General features: G+C 43.5%; 1 protein-coding gene across 2 annotated transcripts in view; it reads left to right on the forward strand.

The window, feature by feature from the left end:
- Window positions 1–419: 419 nt before the first annotated feature.
- Window positions 420–19,167, forward strand: part of CCDC172 (coiled-coil domain containing 172) — a 73,145-nt gene continuing 54,397 nt past the window's right edge. The window contains exons 1-3 of one of the 2 annotated variants that reach the window (XM_033940120.1): window positions 420–622; window positions 7,274–7,359; window positions 13,477–13,593. In XM_033940120.1, coding sequence (XP_033796011.1) covers window positions 544–622; window positions 7,274–7,359; window positions 13,477–13,593 — 282 coding nt within the window. In that variant the 5' untranslated portion in view covers window positions 420–543. The remainder of the gene's footprint in view (window positions 623–7,273; window positions 7,360–13,476; window positions 13,594–19,167) is intronic. The other variant, XM_033940121.1, reaches the window with a different exon arrangement.

Here is a 19,167-nt window from a genome sequence, read left to right on the forward strand (position 1 = left end):
CTCCCGTTCCCGCTTCCATCTGGCTCCTCCCTCTCTCTGGTAACCCTAGACTTACACAACCTGGAGATCTGGAACTCTAGCTAAGACCACTTTATAGTGCAGCTTAATAAAAGGGCCTTTAAGTGGAGAAGAAACAAAATCCCTTTTAACTGTGAGGCACAGCAAGAGGAATATACACCCATGAAGAACAGTCAAAGTGGTATTGTGGGGGGCCAGAGGAAGCCGCGGCAAAGGCCTAACTTGCGCCAACGGAAAGGGTGAAGGGCGGAGCCACAAAGTTCCCCCAAGACTGGAGGCGGAGCAAAGCCAGAAAAGTCGCTGGAAGGGAACTGCAAAGAGATTAGGAAGAGGAGTTGTCGCAAAGACCGTCGGACTCACGAGCCGCGATGCGATTGGAAGGGCCGATGGCTTGGATGGAAGGGGAGGAGTCACAAAGACCGTTGGACTCACGAGACTGGATGCGCGTGGAACCATAGAGACCGTTGGAAGCGCGAGGCCAGGTGCCGCAGCTGTGGAGATTGGCCAGTTCGGGGGTTCACGATAATGAGCCTGAACACGCTTCTGCAGCACATTGTGCTGTCGGAGCAGCAGGCACAGGAGTCCCGCCGTCATCGGCTCCGCAGTAAGCCGGCAGCAGGGTTCTCTGGGATTGAAACGGCTAGTTTTAGGGCCCCATCACCTTTCTTGTACCTAGGGCCCACTCAGAAGGAAAGATGGAAATTGCATCCTCTAGGCCAGTGGTTCCCAACCCTGTCCTGGAGGACCACCAGGCCAATCGGGTTTTCAGGCTAGCCCTAATGAATATACATGAGATAAATTTGCATGTAGTGGAAGTGACAGGCATGCAAATATGCTCAATGCTTATTCATTAGGGCTAGCCTGAAAACCCGATTGGCCTGGTGGTCCTCCAGGACAAGGTTGGAGACCACTTCTCTAGGCATGGCACAAGGGTGTGTGTTAGTGACTTGGAGTCCTGTTGAGTGAGTGAGTGAGAGGAATGGGTTGGATTGAGTGAGTTACAGGCAAGGAAGCTGACTGGCTGGATGAGAAACTTTAAATGGTGGGGGTTGACTAAGCTTGGAATACCTGGAGCTCTGTTTTGATATGGCCCAGGGTGTGGTGGTTGTTTTTAGCAGAGGAGTCTGGAAGCCCTGCAGGTCTGAGGCTGTCTATAGCTCTTGGTTTCCCTAGAGGCAACTTTGAAAGTGTTAACCTTAAATTCTGGGTCCTTTCCAGGAGGCCCTCTTGTCTATCTGCATTGGCCCCTAAGGGCCACTCCCTCTCAAGGCTCCATGTGGATTACAAATTTAATGCACTGAATAATAAGAAACATCCAGGAATTACATAAAAATCATTAAACAATTCATATATCTGGATTTGGTTGACATGGGACACTGGTTGTATTGGCTTATAATTAATACTATCTCCCTGCTTATTAACTGCAATATGTACAACTAGTCTGTTTCATGTATGAGTTATCTTTTGTATATTTATAATTATTTGTATAATTTGTATATTTATTTTGGAAAAATAAAAATGATTCACATATCTCAACCTTATACGTCCCAAAGTCAAATCAGTTTAGATATTCTTAAAAAAATATCGCCTTGACTATCTCTGAATTTAAGATAATTTGTAATCTCTCACTTCAGACATACAATTCTGTACAAATATTCAATTATAAATGACAGAAAAATAGAAAAGTCTGCCAAATCTGCAGGAATTCTCTGAATTTGAGATAATTTGTAATCTCTCACTTCAAACATACAATTCTTTACAAATATTCAGTCATAAATGACGGATCTTTACCTGCCATCATCTACTATGTTACTATGTAAATCTACAGGAATGCTCTGATGAATGAGTTTTCAGAGATTTCTTAAAAATACTTCAGCCTTAAGTACCATTCAGAACATTCCATAACTGTGAACCAGCCACAGAAATTGCTGTTAGCCATGTTTTTTTTTAAATAATGTATTGCATACATACATTACCAGATGCTAGGGTCCACCTTGGGGATTAGCTCTCGAAAAGGAACTGGATGTCATTGTAGACAATATAAAAAAACCCTAATGTGCGGCAGCCGCCAAAAAGCAAATAGGATGCTAGGAATTATTTAAAAAGGGACGGTTAACAAGATTAAGAATGGGTGACAGGACTAAATCGCGCGAGACAACGGCGCGCCGACAACTGAGCGCAAGGTTGACGGCGCGCTGAAGAAAAGCACTTTTAAAGGGCTCCGACAGGGGGTGGGGGGAAACCCCCCCCACTTTACTTAACAGACATTGCGCTGGCGTTGTGGGGGGTTTGGGGGGTTGTAACCCCCCACATTATACTTAAAACAATTTTTCCCTAAAAAACAGGCAAAAAGTTCGGTTTCAAGTATAAAGAGGGGGGTTACAACCCCCAAAACCCCCCCCAACGCCAGCGTGATGTCTGTTAAGTAAAATAGGGGGGTTCCCCACCAACACCCCCCGTCGGAACCCTTTAAAATAGTGCTTTTCTTCGGCACGCCATCAACCTTGCGCTCAGTTGTCTGCGCGCCGTTGTCTTGCGCAATTTTGTCTATGAACCCTAAGAATGTTGTAATTCCGCTGTATTGCTCCATGGTGCGACCTCATCTGGAGTATTGCATTTAATTCTGGTGTCCTTATCTCAAGAAAGATATAGTGGCGCTAGAAAAGGTTCAAAGAAGAGCGACCAAGATGATAAAGGGAATGGAACTTCTCTCGTATGAGGAAAGACTAAAACAGTTACAGCTCTTCAGCTTGGAAAATAGACGGCTGAGGGGAGATATGATTGAAGTTTATAAAATACTGAGGAGTAGAAAGGGGTCAAGTGGATTGATTTTTCACTCCGTCAAAAATTACAAAGACTAGGGGACATTCGATGAAGTTACAGGGAAATACTTTTAAAACCAATAGGAAGAAATTTTGTTTCACTCGGAGAATAGTTAAGCTCTGGAGCGCGTTGCCAGAGGTTGTGGTAAGAGCGGATAGCGTAGCTGATTTTAAGAAAGGTTTGGGCAATTCCCTGGAGGAAGAGTCCATAGTCTGTTATTGAGAAAGACATGGGGTAGCTACTGCGTGGCCTGGATCGGTAGCATGGAATATTGCTACTTCTTGGGTTTTGGCCAGGTACTAGTGACCTGGATTAGCTACTGTGAGAATGGGCTACTGAGCTTGATGGACCATTGGTCTGACCCAGTAAGGCTATTATGTTCTTACATACTGAAGTGTTAACTTCATTGCTGATTCTGAATGCGATAGCAGAAGCAACTTTGTGTTATGGCCTTGATGAAATCTAAACAACCTTGGGAGGCCACACAATCTTCTAGTTGCTGTAACACAATTCTTTCCATAAACTTAGGCATGAAAATGAGATTTGAAATAGGCCAAACTTTTTCCACATTTGTAATATCAATTGAGAAACTTTTACGAAGAGGGCAAACTGCTGCTCGCTTCACCACAACAGGTACAAAGCCTTAGCCAAAGAACAATTGATAATACCCTTCACTGATGGAGGAGTCTCAACCTTCAAAGACTTAAGCAATGTCGGAGCACACATATTCAAAGGGCAATTGGCATTACAGACTCAGTTGCGTGAACTACCTCAGTCCAAACTTCATCAACCTCAAGGCTATCATTCTGAGCCCCCAACAAAGACTCATTGACCATCAAAAAATAATCTGCAAACTGATCACAAGTTGGAAATCTATTCTTACTCATTGTAGGTATAACCAAAAAATTTACAAAAACAATTCCTTGAATCCTGAAAGAGCTGCTGCTGTCTTTTCATCAAAATATTTCTTCTTAGTGATCATAACCAAATTCTTATATCTAGCTGATGGAATTCCATATATTTCCTATGTAAATGAAACAGGTCATTTCCTCCATTATCACTAATTTTTGCAATTATCTCTTAGCCTGTCTTACTTCTGCAGAGTACCAAGGGTACTTCCTATCAATACTCTGCAGTTTGGAGTGGAGCTAATTCATCCAGGACTGACTCCAAAGCCATTCCACTACCACATCTGATAATAGATTATCTTTTCCCACCAACATCCTAGGAATCCACAGATGTTTTAAATCTCTGATTTCATAAGAAAGACGTTTACATCTCATAACTTGTTTCTGTGGTACAAATAAAGATATCTTTAATGAAATTGTAAATAACATATATTTCAACCAAATCCATATATATGAATTTTTTAATGATTTTTATGTAATTCCTGGAAGTTTCTTATTATTCAGTGCATTAAATTTGTAATCCACATAGAGTATCAAATCTAAGATGTGTCCTTGCACGTGGGTCACATCAGACACCATCTGTTCCCAACCCATAGTAGACATTAAAAAAAAAAAAAAATCAGTCACACGATCATCAATCCACACTATTATCACAATGGAGGGTAAAATCCCCTAACATAAGTGTTCTTATCTATCAAAGAGCAATCCATCATTTCTTCTATAAGGGCAGAACAATCATGATATAAAGCTCCAGGAGAGCAATAAAGTACCAATAATTTTAAACTTGATGAAATTAAAAACAAACATTTGATATTGCCTTCCACCACAAACATATTAGACTCTACCGCTCCATCACTAAAATCCACTCTTTTAACCCTATTCTTGACTGAGAGAAGGAAACATAAAATGGAGGAACAGTTTGAGTTAAAATAACCATATCTGAATTTCCAGTGCAATAAGGATAGTATGCTGAACCGTAGGGTTATCCATCTCTGTTCATGAGCATACTACAGAAAATATCAATCGCATCTTTTCAACTCCTGTAAACCAGGTGTGAATGTTATTTAAAAATACCATTATGGAAGCCTAGATCAGATGTATTCCATGTATCAGCAAAGGTGGAAAGAAGAGGAAACAAGAGCCAGCATGATTAAAAGGTGAAGTGAAAGAGGCTATTAGAGTCCAAAAAAATCCTTTAAAGAATGGAAAAAGGATCCGAATGAAGAAGAGACACCAGCACTGGCAAGTTAGATACAAAGCATTGATAAAGCTAAGAGAGAGAATATGAAGAGAAACTTGCAATATAGGCAAAAACTCATAACAATTTTTTTAGGTACATCAGAAGCAGAAAACTTGTGAGGGAATTTGTGGGACTGTTGGATGATCAAGGAGCAAAAGGGGCATTCAGGGAGGATAATGCCATAGTAGAGAGACTGAATGAATTCTTTGCCTTGGTCTTTATGGAAGAAGATGTAAGAGATCTACCTGAACAGGAAATGGTTTTCAAGGGTGATGATACGGAGGAACTGAAAGAAATGTCGGTGAATCTGGAAAGTGTACTAAACCAAATTGACAATTTAAAAAGTTATAAATCGCCTGGACCAGATAGTATACATCCCAGGGTACTAAAAGAACTCAAACATGAAATTTCTGACCTGCTGTTAGTAATCTGTAACCTCTCGCTAAAATCGTCTAGTACCTGAAGATTAGAGGGTGGCCAATGTTAACACTGATTTTTAAAAAGGAGAGATCTGGAAAAAAGGGTTCATAGACAAAAGCGCGCGACGACAACCCAGCGCAGACAACTGAGCACGAGGCAGAAGCATGCTGAAGAAAAACAGTATTTTAAGGGGCTCCGATGGGGGGTGTTGGTGGGGAAACCCCCACACACACACTTAATAGAGATCGTGCAGGCATTGTGGGGGGTTTGGGGGGTTGTAACCCCCCTCATTTACTGGAAACTTAACTTTTTCCCTCTTTTTTAGGGAAAAAGTGAAGTTTTCAGTATAACGTGGGAGGTTACAAACCCCCCACAACGCCGGCGCGATCTCTGTTAAGTAAAGTGGGGGGGATTCCCCATACCCCCTGCCGGAGCCCTTTAAAATACTGTTTTTCTTTGGCGCGCTTCCGCCTTGCGCTCTATTGTCTGCGCTGGGTTGTCGGCACGCGCTTTTGACCTGTCACCGGAAAAAAGAGATCCGGGAAATTACAGACTGGTAAGCCTGACTTTAATCCTGGGTAAAATGATGGAAACAATTATAAAAAATAAAATTGTGGAACACGTATATAAACATGATTTAATGAGACAGCAGGAACGTGCAATGCACCATAATCAAATAATAGGTTTTAAAACAACAGGTTGGTACGATATAAATTGAAGTAAAAGATTCCGTTTATAACAATATAGCGCCAGACCTTGTATTAGCACTGTTCACTTTGGGCTCCTTTTACTAAGGTGTGCTAGCGTTTTTAGTGCATGCTAACGCCGCACTATGCGCCAAAAGCTAAATGGTGGCGTTAGCATCTAGCGTACGGTAATGCAGCGCACACCAAGTGAGTGCTAAAACCGCTAGCACAGCTTAGTAAAAGGAACTTTTTACGTTCTGGGCAATAAGCTGAAGAAGCTCCATAGAGCAAATAATGAACTGCCCAGGACAAAGTTAAGTGAATTTATCACTAACGAATTGCCCAGGCAAGAGGGAGGATCTTTGGGCACCAGCAAGTCCTGTGCATTGGTGCTGGTGCCAGATCGAGGTAAGGGATTGTGTTTGGGCGCACGGGGGGGGGGGGGGAGGGTTGGGTTTATATGTGAGCGGGGGGATACCGGATCGTGGGGGGGGGGCTCGCAAATCGAGTCAACGCTTGATTTGTGAGGCACAATTTGCGGGAATGTTTTGCTCGTCTTGCAAAACACTCGCAAACCGTGTTACTCGCAAACAGGTTAGACTATTCCTATTTTCAAAAATAAATACTTTTCAAATAGACAAATTTAATTTAGTGAAATATTTGAAAAGTATTTATTATTGCAAATAGGAATACTTGGAGGAGGGGGTTTTTATGCCATGAGGTAGCTCTAATAGTGGCCTGAATGCGTACAAAATTAGTAGCAGGCACGAGTCTGAGGCTTTTTCTCCCCCTTTACAAGATTCTGAAGCATAGCAGTGGCTTTATTTCCACAGTGCATTGTTGAGCCTAAGAAAGGGGCTTTAAATTTTGCTATTATAAAAGTTAAAAGTGAAATCTCTTTTTTTGAGAACAGGATGTGCACCAAGGATATTTGAGTTTTTTGATTATATTCCCTTTATGTCTGTGAGTGTGGAGTGAGGCAGTTGTAAATTTCCCCTTTTTATCCAGGACTTGTGTTGAAATAGCATATCTAGAATTTAAATAGGTCAGAATTCCCATTTGTTCTTATAAAGCCTGTACTTGATTTGGGATTCTCCAGAAGCAAATGGAAGAAAGCCATCGAGTTCAATGAATGGAGCCCTTAAATAACAAGTATCTTTTATCAACTTTTGTTGTAGTTAAATCAGAAACAAATAGATGTCTTGAAAAAATCAAACAAACAAGAGAAGATACGAATGAAGCAAAACAAAAATTGGAAAGTAAGGTACAGTTTATCTTATCTAAAGTTTAAATATTCCGTTAATCTTATGCATCTGATTGGTGAGTTTGAGTCCAAATTTGTGGTGCATCAATCCCTTTAACCACTGGAAAGAGAGCATTCAGAATACTGTTCCATCAACAAGGTAAGATGAATAAAATGGTATTAGTAACAGTCTCAGTTCTGTAACAGTTCTATTGATTTTACAGTTAAGTCCTGTCTTCAAATCTCAGGATACTCCTGGATTAAATTTTACTATATAAAATCAAGTAGATTATTTTATTACATCATCTTTTTTTCATCTACAATTATTGAGTAAGCTGAAAGCAATGGTGCCTGCCTCAGATTTTTGGACAGTAGTGCAGAACTTGGTGTTGACCAGTGGCATGTGATCAAGGCCTGTAGGGAATTCACCCAATGCTTTGAGGACACAGCTCTGAATACTTATTTTATTGCTATGTAAAACACTTTGACCTGCTTTGCAGAATAAGGCGATATATAGAAAGTATAAATAAACATACTTCAGGGGTTGGGTGAATCCCTATAAGAAGGTCCAAATGGTAGCAAAGCCTTGATTGCTCTGCTGCTCGTTAGGATAACTACTGCATAAAAAAATTAAATTATTTGCCTTTAGTTATCAAGGACAAATGGCAAAGAATGATGCTTGTCTGGGCGGTTGTGTCCTTACATACACAGACGGTTGTAACATTGACAGACTTGCATACACGACGTACATGTCATCTATTCAACTACCTCAACCAGGCATAGGAAAACTCACACTCCATTCACATCCCCTCCAATCAAAGAAGTTAAACGGAAAAAATTATATGATGGCCTCCTAGCCACTCAAGCAGCAAAACTGGACAACCAAATCTCCAATTTACTGATAACGACCCCTGACTACAGGACATTCAGAAAAGAAATAAAGACTATACTCTTCAAGAAATCCCTGAAAAAGTCTTAACTCCACAAGTTCTTCCTTCTTCCCACCGACTCCCTGAAACTACCTGATCTACTCTTTACCTTCACTGGAAATGACCAGAGATCTTCCTTTGTAACCCTCTGTCTATAACTCTTTTGTAATCTGCCTTGAACCGCAACGTAATGGCGGAATAGAAATCTCCAATGTAATGTATTGTAGTGTGTACTTATGAAGGGAATTTTTAAAATTAAAGCAAAATTCTGGAATCTCTCATGGCACACCCAGAATCTCTTCAGGGTACACTACTGTGCCATGGCACACAGTTTGAGAGACACTGCTTTAGCAAATAAAGAAATAATTAGGGGGAATAGCAACATGGAGGAAACAGCAGGCTACTACCCACTTGGAACATAAGATGGTTGAACTCACGAATAATACGGAGAAAGATGAATATATGATATACAGAAACTATAATAATATTATACGTACATAGATGGTATAAATAGGTAAAATATACATACATACATACATCTTATGTATTGTAACACCATTACCGAAGCTCGTGTATTGTAACACCTTTACCGAAGCTCATGCAAACCGCTCTGAATTGACTCCCCAGTCATTAGTAGTGGTATAGAAGCATTCTCATCTTTGTTTTCCATTCCTTTCCAATGCCTGATGTGGTGTCACTGCAGATGTTGATGCTGGGGTCCCTGCTGGGAAGGGACTACTGATGCAATAGTAGGTTTGGTAAGTCCTCAGAATCTCTTGGAATCTGATTTTACCCCCAGGTCCATTTTTTTCATTTCTAGCTCACCTTCCCAAAAATTATGAAAAGCCTATTTGTCATTCAAAATTTTGGGTTTTTTCAGTTGTAGCACCTTCTATGGCTGGTTTTCCACTTTTTCCTTTTGAAAACAGAGCAAGGGAGCCCCACCTGTGAGGCCTTACTGGCCTACATATCTTCTGAAAACCAAGTTACTTACCTGTAGCAGATATTCTCTGTGGACAGCAAAATATAAGTCCACACACACCCCCTTTTCCTCACGGAGTTATGTTCTACTCTGGAAAGTGACATTCGTGAGGCTTCTCAAAAGCTTATGGTCTTTATGTGATGTTAATTGCCTGTGAGAACTTATATCCTGATGTCCACAGAGAACATCTGCTACAAGAAAGTAACTTGGCTTTCCATAGTTTCCTTTCGTATGCTGGAAATAGATATTCAGACCAGCTTGAGGAATATTGGTTGCTGTCTCAACTATTTACATGAAAAAACAGTGGTCAAAGTGAAGTAGCTGGGAGTAACAGTACAGGCAAGCATGAATCCTTTGATAAAGCTGTCAACGAAACAGGCTCCTGTCAGGATTGCTTGCATAAAGGTAAGTGCTGCCTGTACTTTATGATGACGTTTTATTTAACACACAAACATTTTGAGTGAAAAATTATTGAATACCATGGTTAGTAATGAATAAAAGGGAGGTTTCTGGCCCAGTGATTGAGTCAGCCCTGTATACTTGCAACTGTTTAGTCCCATGTGACTTTAGGAACATTGTGTAGCATAGCCTTGGGCGTCTGAGATCTTTTCATCTTATTATTTACTAGTGTTTAGGCCCGTTACATTAACGGGTGCTAGAATATATGTCTGTCTTTCTTTCTTTCTGTGTCTCTCCCTGCCCCTGTCTCTCTCTTTCTTTCTTTCTCCCTCCCGCTGTCTATCCTTTCTTTCTGGTTCTCTCTCTGGCACCCTGTCTGTTTTTCTGTTTCCCTCCCTGCCCACTGTCTTTCTGTGTGTCTGTCTTTCATTCTAATGCACTGCCTGCCTGCCTGTCTTTCTGTCTCTTTATGGCCCCCTTCTGTCTCCCCTCCCCCAAAGCAAACCAAGATTGCTCCCAGGCCCCCTTTCCCTCTCCGTCCCCTCCACTTCCCTGTGCAGTAGCAGCAGCATTTCCCATCCTTCCCTGTGCAGCAGCAGCAGCATTTCCCCTCCACACACACACACTTCCCTGTGCAGCAGCAGCATTTCCCACCCTTCCCTGTGCAGCAGCAGCATTTCCAGGCCTTCCCTGTGCAGAAGCAGCATTCCCCCCCCCCACACACACACACTTCCCTGTGCAGAAGCTGCATTTTCCGGCCTTCCCTGTGCAGCAGCAGCAGCATTTCCCGGCCTTTCCTGTGCAGCAGCAGCATTTCCTGGCCTTCCTTGTGCAGCAGCAGCATTTCCCGCAGCCCCCTTCCCAGCTGCCGCGTTTAAATTCACAGAAAAGCACTGCGCCGCGCTACCACTGTCTTTGGCATCTTCTATCCACTGCGGCCAACCCTAGTGGAAACAGGAAGTAGTCAGAGAGGGCGGGCTGCAGTGGACAGAAAACGGCGAGGCCAGCGGTAGCGCGGTGCAGCGCTTTTCTCTGAATTTAAACGCGGGTGAGTCGGCAAGAAGGAGGAGGCTTAAAAGTAGCTGGTTTTGGTGGTGAATGAGGGCGGGAGGGGAGAGTCACCGGCTGTGCTGTGTCTCTCTGTGTTCGAATTCGAAAATGGAATTCGGCGCGGTGGGACACAGCACTTGTCAGGTACCCACAGCCTCTTAAGTGCGCATGCGCACTTAAGAGGATGCTAGAATAGATTAGTCTGATCCAGTATGGCTATTCTTATGTCTTACCCCCATATTCAGGCTCCCATTTCCTCTTTTACTTTCCCTATTTCCACCTTTTTTCATCACCTTCAAAATCTGTCCCCTTTCTCTGTCCTTCACCTCCATAGAACTCCCTCTCCATTCCCCCTTTCCCCATCAACCTTCACTTATTCTTCCAGCTCCTATCTTCAGCTCCTTTCTCTCACATGCCCCCTTTTTAGCCCCCAACTTGAGTCTCGGTCCTTTTCTTCCACATATCCCCTTTTGTAGCCTCCTCCCACCTCCCCCTTTTTTCCTCCCCAGCTCCCTTCTCTCACACATTCCCTTTTTATAGCCCCCAACCCTAACCCCCTTCTCATACCTGTTCTTGCAGCCTTCAGTTCTAGCCCCAGCCTCCTTATCACACCTGTCTTCCTTTTCAGCCCCTTCTCTCACAACTCACTTTTTGCAGTCCCAAGTTCCAGCCCTCTTCTCCGAACTGTCTTCTTTTAACAGCCTCCTACACCAGGTCTCTTTTCCCAGGAACCCTCCTTTAAAGCCCCAGCCCCCTTTTCTCACATGTCCCTTTTGCAGCCTCCTTCTCACACATATCTCCTTTTCTGCCCCAGCCCCCTTCTCTTACACATCCCCATTGTCAGCTCCCAGCTCCTTTCTCTAACATGTTCCCTTTTTACAATACTGACCCCAGCTCCAGCCCCCTTCTCCCACCTACCCTTTTTTTCAGCCCCTAGTTCCCTTCTGCTATTTGACTCCTTTTGCCTCTGAAGTGTGGCTTGGACCCTGGTCCATTCCCAAGAACCCTCCTTTAAAGCCTCCTTCCCTCACATGTCCCCTGTTATCAGTCCCAGCTCCAAACCCCTTTTTAGACACACCAGCCCCCTTCTCCCATCTTTTCCCTTTCAGCCTCCTTTTCTCACATGTCCCTTTTGCAGCCTCCTTCTCACACATATCCCCTTTTCTGCCCTAGCCCCCTTCTCTTACACATCCCCATTGTCAGCTCCTAGCTCCTTTCTCTAACATGTTCCCTTTTTACAATACTGACCCCAGCTCCAGCCCCCTTCTCCCACCTACCCTTTTTTTCAGCCCCTAGTTCCCTTCTGCTATTTGACTCCTTTTGCCTCTGAAGTGTGGCTTGGACCCTGGTCCATTCCCAAGAACCCTCCTTTAAAGCCTCCTTCCCTCACATGTCCCCTGTTATCAGTCCCAGCTCCAAACCCCTTTTTAGACACACCAGCCCCCTTCTCCCATCTTTTCCCTTTCAGCCTCCTTTTCTCACATGTCCCTTTTGCAGCCTCCTTCTCACACATATCCCCTTTTCTGCCCTAGCCCCCTTCTCTTACACATCCCCATTGTCAGCTCCTAGCTCCTTTCTCTAATATGTTCCCTTTTTACAATACCGACTCCAGCTCCAGCCCCCTTCTCCCACCACCCGTTTTTTTCAGCCCCTAGTTCCCTTCTACTATTTGACCCCTTTTGCCTTATTATTATATATTCAGAGCAGTTTAATTTCATCTACTGTATAACTTCTATGCTAGACCCTCAGCCTGCCCTTAACTCCGCCTCCTACTGCACACGTTCATGCATTAAAATCATTTGTAAGAATCAGAGTGAGCGAATTTAAAAAAAACGTGACCCTCGTCAGTGTATTACTTTGGCACCATATGCAAAATTGTCATTGTGGAGGAGTGTGTGGCGCAGTGGTTGGATCTACAGCCTCAGCACCCTGGGGTTGTGGGTTCAAACCCCGCGCTGCTCCTTGTGACCCTGGGCAAGTCACTTAATCCTCCATAGCCCCAGGTATGTTAGATAGATTGTGAGCCCACCGGGACAGAGAGGGAAAAATGCTTGAGTACCTGATTGTAAAAAAAAAAAAAAAAAAAAAAACCCGCTTAGATAACCTTGATAGGCGGTATATAAAATCCTAATAATAATAATATATGTATGTATTAAAGGAATCTTGAATCTAAGCTCAAATTATGCCATGCCCCAAACCCCCATCCCATCCCGCTCTAAACCTCTCCCGGAACTCCTACTCCTGTAAATCAGCATCCCAGTCTTCCCTACCCTAAAACATCACCCAGGATTCCTTATCTCTGAGCCACTTACTGGGCCTCCTATAATTTATGCCTCCTGGGCTCCTCCTCCTAAAGACTCATACAGGGACTATGCCCCTTGTAGCCACACCCCTCCCCCCATCTCTTCCTCTAAGCCACGCCTCCCGGGACCCCTTTCTGCTGCTGACTCATATGGTTCTCCCTTTCTGGCTTGCTTCTCTTCTGTTTTCTGCTGACTGCGCATGCGCGGCTAAGGGTTTTATTATTATTGATTCCCACAATAATATCAACTTTTGGTGAAATAATTTTGACAAATCTGGTTAGTTGTTTTTTTTTCAGGGGGGGTTCTCATATGCACAATTTAATGACCTTGATTTTGATTGTTTAAGGGTCTCAACTCCTGTTCCTAATTTTGGGGCACATAATTTTGTAGTAATCACAAATTTAATGATTAAATTGCAAATACAGACCACTTCATATTTCTAGTAAATTGTTTTAATATCTTGTCTATCTTGAAGGTTCAGCAGTTTTCTGAAAGACTTTTCACCCTGACGCTTTTGAGAAAACGTGAAGATCATTTGGAAAAACAGACAGTCATGCTTATGAAGGAAAGGAATGAATTTCTTGAAATCTTTGTATGTTTTCCTAATTTTCTGAAATATATGTGGCTGGTCACACTAAACTTTATAGAAGATGTGAATGCAGAATTAAGTAACCCAAAGTTATCTAAGGCCTAATATGAGGACGATTTCTTACTTATGTGTTTGTTGAAGATAGTCGCATTTAATGCAGCAGATTCTAAGCAACAGAAAGAAGGGATCTACCAGCATTGCTTGCAGCTGGCAACATAAGTTTACATTTCCCACTGGAGTATTGAGTGCTGCGGTGCTAGTCTATGATTTACCACATTGGTAGTCTCTGGGAAAACATAACTAAAGTTGTGGCCAAAATGTTTGAGTGTGGCTGATTTTCACATTGTGGATCCAAAAGCAGTCACTTGTTTGAATGCCTTTTCTATATTTTCATATAAAAGGATGGAGTTTGGACTGTTATATACTTACATTACAGTAGTGACTTCTATTCCGCCAGTACCTTGCAGTTCTAGGCGGATTACAAAAGAAGATAACTGGACATTTCCAGGAAAATTACAAGTTAGGGAGCTGTTTACATGATTGAGACTTTGAAGAGAAAAATTACAAGAGTGGTAGAGACTTTGAGGGAAAATTTACAAGAGAGGGGATGGACAAGGGGATGAGTTATGATATCTAGATAATTTTTTTTGATAGTTTGCTCTAATAGAAAGTTGGGGATTTTTTTTTTTTGTTTGTTTCTTTCTGGTGACTTCAATCATGTTTTCCTAGAATTGGCCACAAAGTTGATTTGTTTATCCATAGGAAAACCACACAGGAGTCTACTGTATATCATGCCTGCTGTTGTCAGTGCTTCTTTAAAGAGTGAAGAATTGCCTTATCTGAAATTGACAACAGAGATATTCAGCACTTAATTGCCTAAGTTATTATGTGGCCAAATTGAACCACATAAAACTCAGTCCAATCTTTATTCACTGCCACTTAAGTGGTTAAGTGCTGAATATTGCACACAGATGCATAAGAGATAACGGCCACATGATCGCTGATATTCAATACCAGTGCCTGGACATGACCTGGTATAGAATATCCAGGAATAATGCCACCAGCAGCTAAATATCTAACCCCATAGATGCAATGAGATAGGAATGGGAATAGGTACAAAACTTGCATGGAAGACTTAGATGTTGGAAACAGGCTGAGGGATGAGAAAAAGAGGGTTGGATAAAGGGGGTAAGATGGAAAAAATGTACTTGTTAAAATATGTAGCTTCTCCACAGAAGGAACAGCTATGTACCAGATGATTGTTGAAGTTATAAATAAATATAGAGAGAGAATTACATGCATAGGAATCCCAGAGAGTACTTCTCTCTTGGGATATCGTTAAAAGGAATCTTTGTATTTTCTTTCCCTTTTAAGAACTGGTGAAAAATTTGCTGGGAAGCATATAACCAGACTTTGCAGCTGTTGGTGGATCCTGGATCCAGGGGAATGGTCCCTGTCCCAGAGAGCATTCAACTACATTGTGAAAGCTGGGGGGCAGTCCACTTTCAATCTAATTGCTTCAGCAGACAATAGGAAAGCCCCTCGCTTCTTCAGTTGAATATTCTGAGCCCAAAAGCGATGGCATAGATAAAACTGTTGTAGGTTTATCCTCCATGGCAGATGATAGGCAGGGTCTTTTGCAGGGTAATGGCCTATCGAGGATCAGTAATCCTTGTGGCCCTGGATTGCCTGTATTGTCCTTGGTATGCAGATCTAGTCCAGTTGCAGCGGAACAGTTGTCTCAGACTACTGTTCTTCTTTACAGGGGCCCATAGTCCTAAAGAATCTGACAAGCTTTGGGCTTATGGCATGGCATTTGAGTGTGCAACCTTAGCTTCGGATTTGGTTATTGCAACTCTTCTACAATCGAAGAAATCTGTGACTGCAGTGGCCTATGCGAAAGTGTGAAAACTCTTTCAGTACTAGTGTAAGGAGAAGCTGTTAGTCCCCTTATGGGCTACCATTTCCAAGGACGATTTAGAGAAGGGCCTTGTGGCAGGATATCTCAAGGTTCCAATAGCCGATATTTCATGTTACAAAGCCTGAGTGGACAGAAAGTCTTTGGCCTCTCAACCAAATGTTCCCAGTTCTTGAAGGGAGCTCTCTGGCTCTGCCCTCTAGTACGGTAGCTGGTCCTATGTGAAATCTCAACATGGTATTACGGGCCTTCACTAAAGTGCCGTATGATTTATTGGCGGAGGAATCTCTCATAGATCTTACCGTGAAGACTGTCTTAATCGCAATCACTTTGGCTAGAAGGTTGACGGAATTGCAGGCATTATCTTGCAAAGAGCCTTTCCTCAGATTCACAGAGGCAGGGGTGTTCTTGTACACCATACCTTCCTTTCTGGCATAGGGTTAGGGTTAAATGGTTTCGGCATTCCATGTTAATCAGGAAGTGTAATTTTCCACCTTTTGGTCCGTGGGCAAAAAGAAACAGGACAGAGGTTTGAAATTGCTGGATGTTAGGAAAGTTGTTCTTCATTATTTTGAGGGACACATGAGTTCTGCCTGTTGGATCACCTATTTGTCTTGTCCAGTTCTAGTAGTTGGGGAAGAAAAGCCTCTAAAACTTCCATTTCCCTATGGATCCATATGGCTGTTTCATCAGAGTTCATTGGCTGTGGCAAACAGTCTCCAATTGCCGTGAAAATTCACTAGCAGAAGCATGACTTCTTCCTGGGCCTTATGGGAAGGGAGGGAAAGAGATGCTGCTGCTGGGCTGAGGGTGTATGGGAAACATAGACGTTGGAATGGGTAGGGGGGAGCAAATGAGCCATGGCCCTCCCCCAAGATTGGTTGTCTGAGGTCAGAAGAGTCAGTTATGATGCTTTTGACTCCCCCATCTACCTTCTCCACCGGTCGCTGTAATTTTAGATCTTCAGGCAGCAGGAACATTGTGAGCCTGCTGCCATCAACTTCCCTGGAACCCTTCATTCTGCAGGAACATGAAGTTGCTACAGAGTGAAGACTTCCAGGGTAGGCTGACAGCAGAAGGCTCACCTCATTGCCGCTGCTGGCTGCCTTAAGATTTAAAATTACAGCGGCTGGGGAGTAGATAGTTGGGAGAGGACATGGCACAGGATCTCGCAGGGGGGAGAAAACATATGTTGTTCGGGGAGAGGTTTTGGAAGGAAGGGGAAAGATGCTGCTTGGGCTGGGGAGTTAGGAAGGGAGGGAAAGAGAGATGCTGCAAGGGCTGGGATGTTAGGAAAGGAGGGAAAGAAAGATGCTCCACGGGCTGAGATGTTAAGAAGGGAGGAAAAGAGATGCAGCCAGTTGGGGAAAGAAGAGAAAGGAAGAATTGTTGGACATAGGTACGTGGAGTGGGAGGGAAAGAAAAATGGTGTACATGGGTAAAGGAAGAAATAGTGTGAAGTACTCTAGAGGCGGAGTGAAAAACCTGGAATGGATCTCTTCTGCAGCCCATGCAGGTAAAGGGAAATAACCCTATGGTCTAGAACAGACTTGTCAAAATCTGGACCGCGGGGTCATATAATTTGGCTCGTGAGACAATTACCAACTTATGATAAAGCTGTCCTGCCAGAAGTCATCAGATAAAGATTTGCACATCTGTTCTCCCTGCATTTAATCCTCGAGGCCAATCACAGTCTCTATCACCCTATGCACTACCTTCTCATTGGCTGCCTCCCATTGCTCGGCCTCCAGATCATGGGTACATAAAATACAGCTGTCTTTTAGGAGTCCTTCCTATTGGCTTAGAACAGTGGTCGGCAAACCGTGGCTTGCGAGCCGCATGCGACTCTTTAGCCACTTGAGTGCAGTTCTGTCAGTAACCAAAATTTTCCTGCACAGAAGGGCCCCGACACAGCAGCTGTTCTCACAAGCTGCCAGCGGCTGCCCCGAAGTTTTCCCTCTGCTGCAACTTCCCATTTCTGACAGGGCAGATCACCGCAGAGGGAAAGCTTCGGGGCAGCTGTGGGCAGTTTGTGAGAACGGCTCCATCAGAGCCGGATTAAAGGATAGGGTCCAAAATGGTCAGGGGGGCCCGCCGGTGCAGTGTTTTAGGGCCATTTGGACATCTCCCTCACCCTCGCTGGATTCGCAGCACAGTCATTGCCCAGACCCTCCTAGTGTCATCATCCCGGGCCCTCCCCCAGCATCATCACCCCAACCCTCCCCATCGACCCTCCCACCACGAGACGACCAACAAACATCCCTCCAGCACTCATCGGCAGCCGCAGCACTCTAAACAGGCTGCTTCGCAGTTTGCGGCCTTCTACTGGTGATTCCCTCTGTAGCATCACTGATGACATCAGCAGTGACGCGGCAGAGGGAATCACTTGCAGAAGGCCACGAACTGCAAAGCAGCCTGTTTAGAGTGCAGCGGCTGCCGATGAGTGCTGGAGGGGGAGGTTTGTCTGTCGTCTCACAGTGGGTCAGCGGGGTTTTCTTGGTAGGAGAGCTAAATGTTCCTTTTCAGAGGGGCCCTGGCTACAGGGAGAGAAGTGGGCTGCCCTGGGTGCTCCAAGGCCTGGCATCTTTAACTTCTTTGGGCAGCAACAGCATTTACAATTTGCTGTTGCCGGCTTCGGGCCTTCCTCTCTGCTGAGTTGTGCCTACTTCTTGTTTCCATGAAGGCAGGACCCAACAGAGAAGAAGGCCTGAAGCCGGCAACATCAGCAAATTGTGAATGCTGTTTGTTATTTTGGCCGCCGAAGCACATTGTGCGGAAAGTTTCATCGTATTGTCAACAATGATACCCAGATCCTTTTCTTGGACGCTAATCCCCAAGTTGGACCCTAGCATCCAGTAACTGTGATTCAGGTTATTCTTCCCAATGTGCATCACTTTGCATTTGTCCACATTAAATTTAATCTGCCAATTGGACGCACAGTCTTCCAATTTCCTAAGGTCCGCCTGCAATTTTTCACAATCCGCATGTGTCTTAACAACTTTGAACAGTTTAGTTGTTCCAATTTCCAGATCATTTATAAATAAGTTAAATAGCACCGGTCCCAGTACGACCCCTGCGGCACTTCACTGTTTACTCTCCTCCATTGAGAAAAATGACCATTTAACCCTACCCTCTGTTTTCTATCCGATAACCGATTCCTAATCCACAACTGAACTTTAACTGACACTTTAATTTTCTCAGGAGCCTCTCGTGAGGAACTTTATCAAAAGCTTTCTGAAAATCTATATCAACCGGCTCACTTTTATTCACGTTTCTTCACACCTTCAAAGAGGTCAAGCAAATTGGTGAGGCAAGATCTCCCTCGGCTGAACCCATGCTGACTCCATCTCATTAAATCACGTTTGTCTACGTGTTCCACAATTTTATTTTTTATAATTGTTTCTACCATTTTGCCTGATACTGAAGTGAGGCTTACCGGTCTGTAATTTCCCAGATCTCCCCTGGAGCGCTTTTTAAAAATTGGCGTATCATTGGCTACCCGCCAATCTTCAGGTACTACAGACAATTTTAGTGACAGGTTGCAGATCACTAACACCAGGTCAGCAATTTCATGTTTGAGTTCTTTTAGTTCCCTAGGATGTATACCATCTGGTCCTGGCAATTTATCACTTTTTAACTTGTCGATTTGGCTTTGTACA

Source organism: Geotrypetes seraphini, chromosome 4 (assembly GCF_902459505.1).
Source record: "Geotrypetes seraphini chromosome 4, aGeoSer1.1, whole genome shotgun sequence".
Classification (NCBI taxonomy): domain Eukaryota; kingdom Metazoa; phylum Chordata; class Amphibia; order Gymnophiona; family Dermophiidae; genus Geotrypetes; species Geotrypetes seraphini.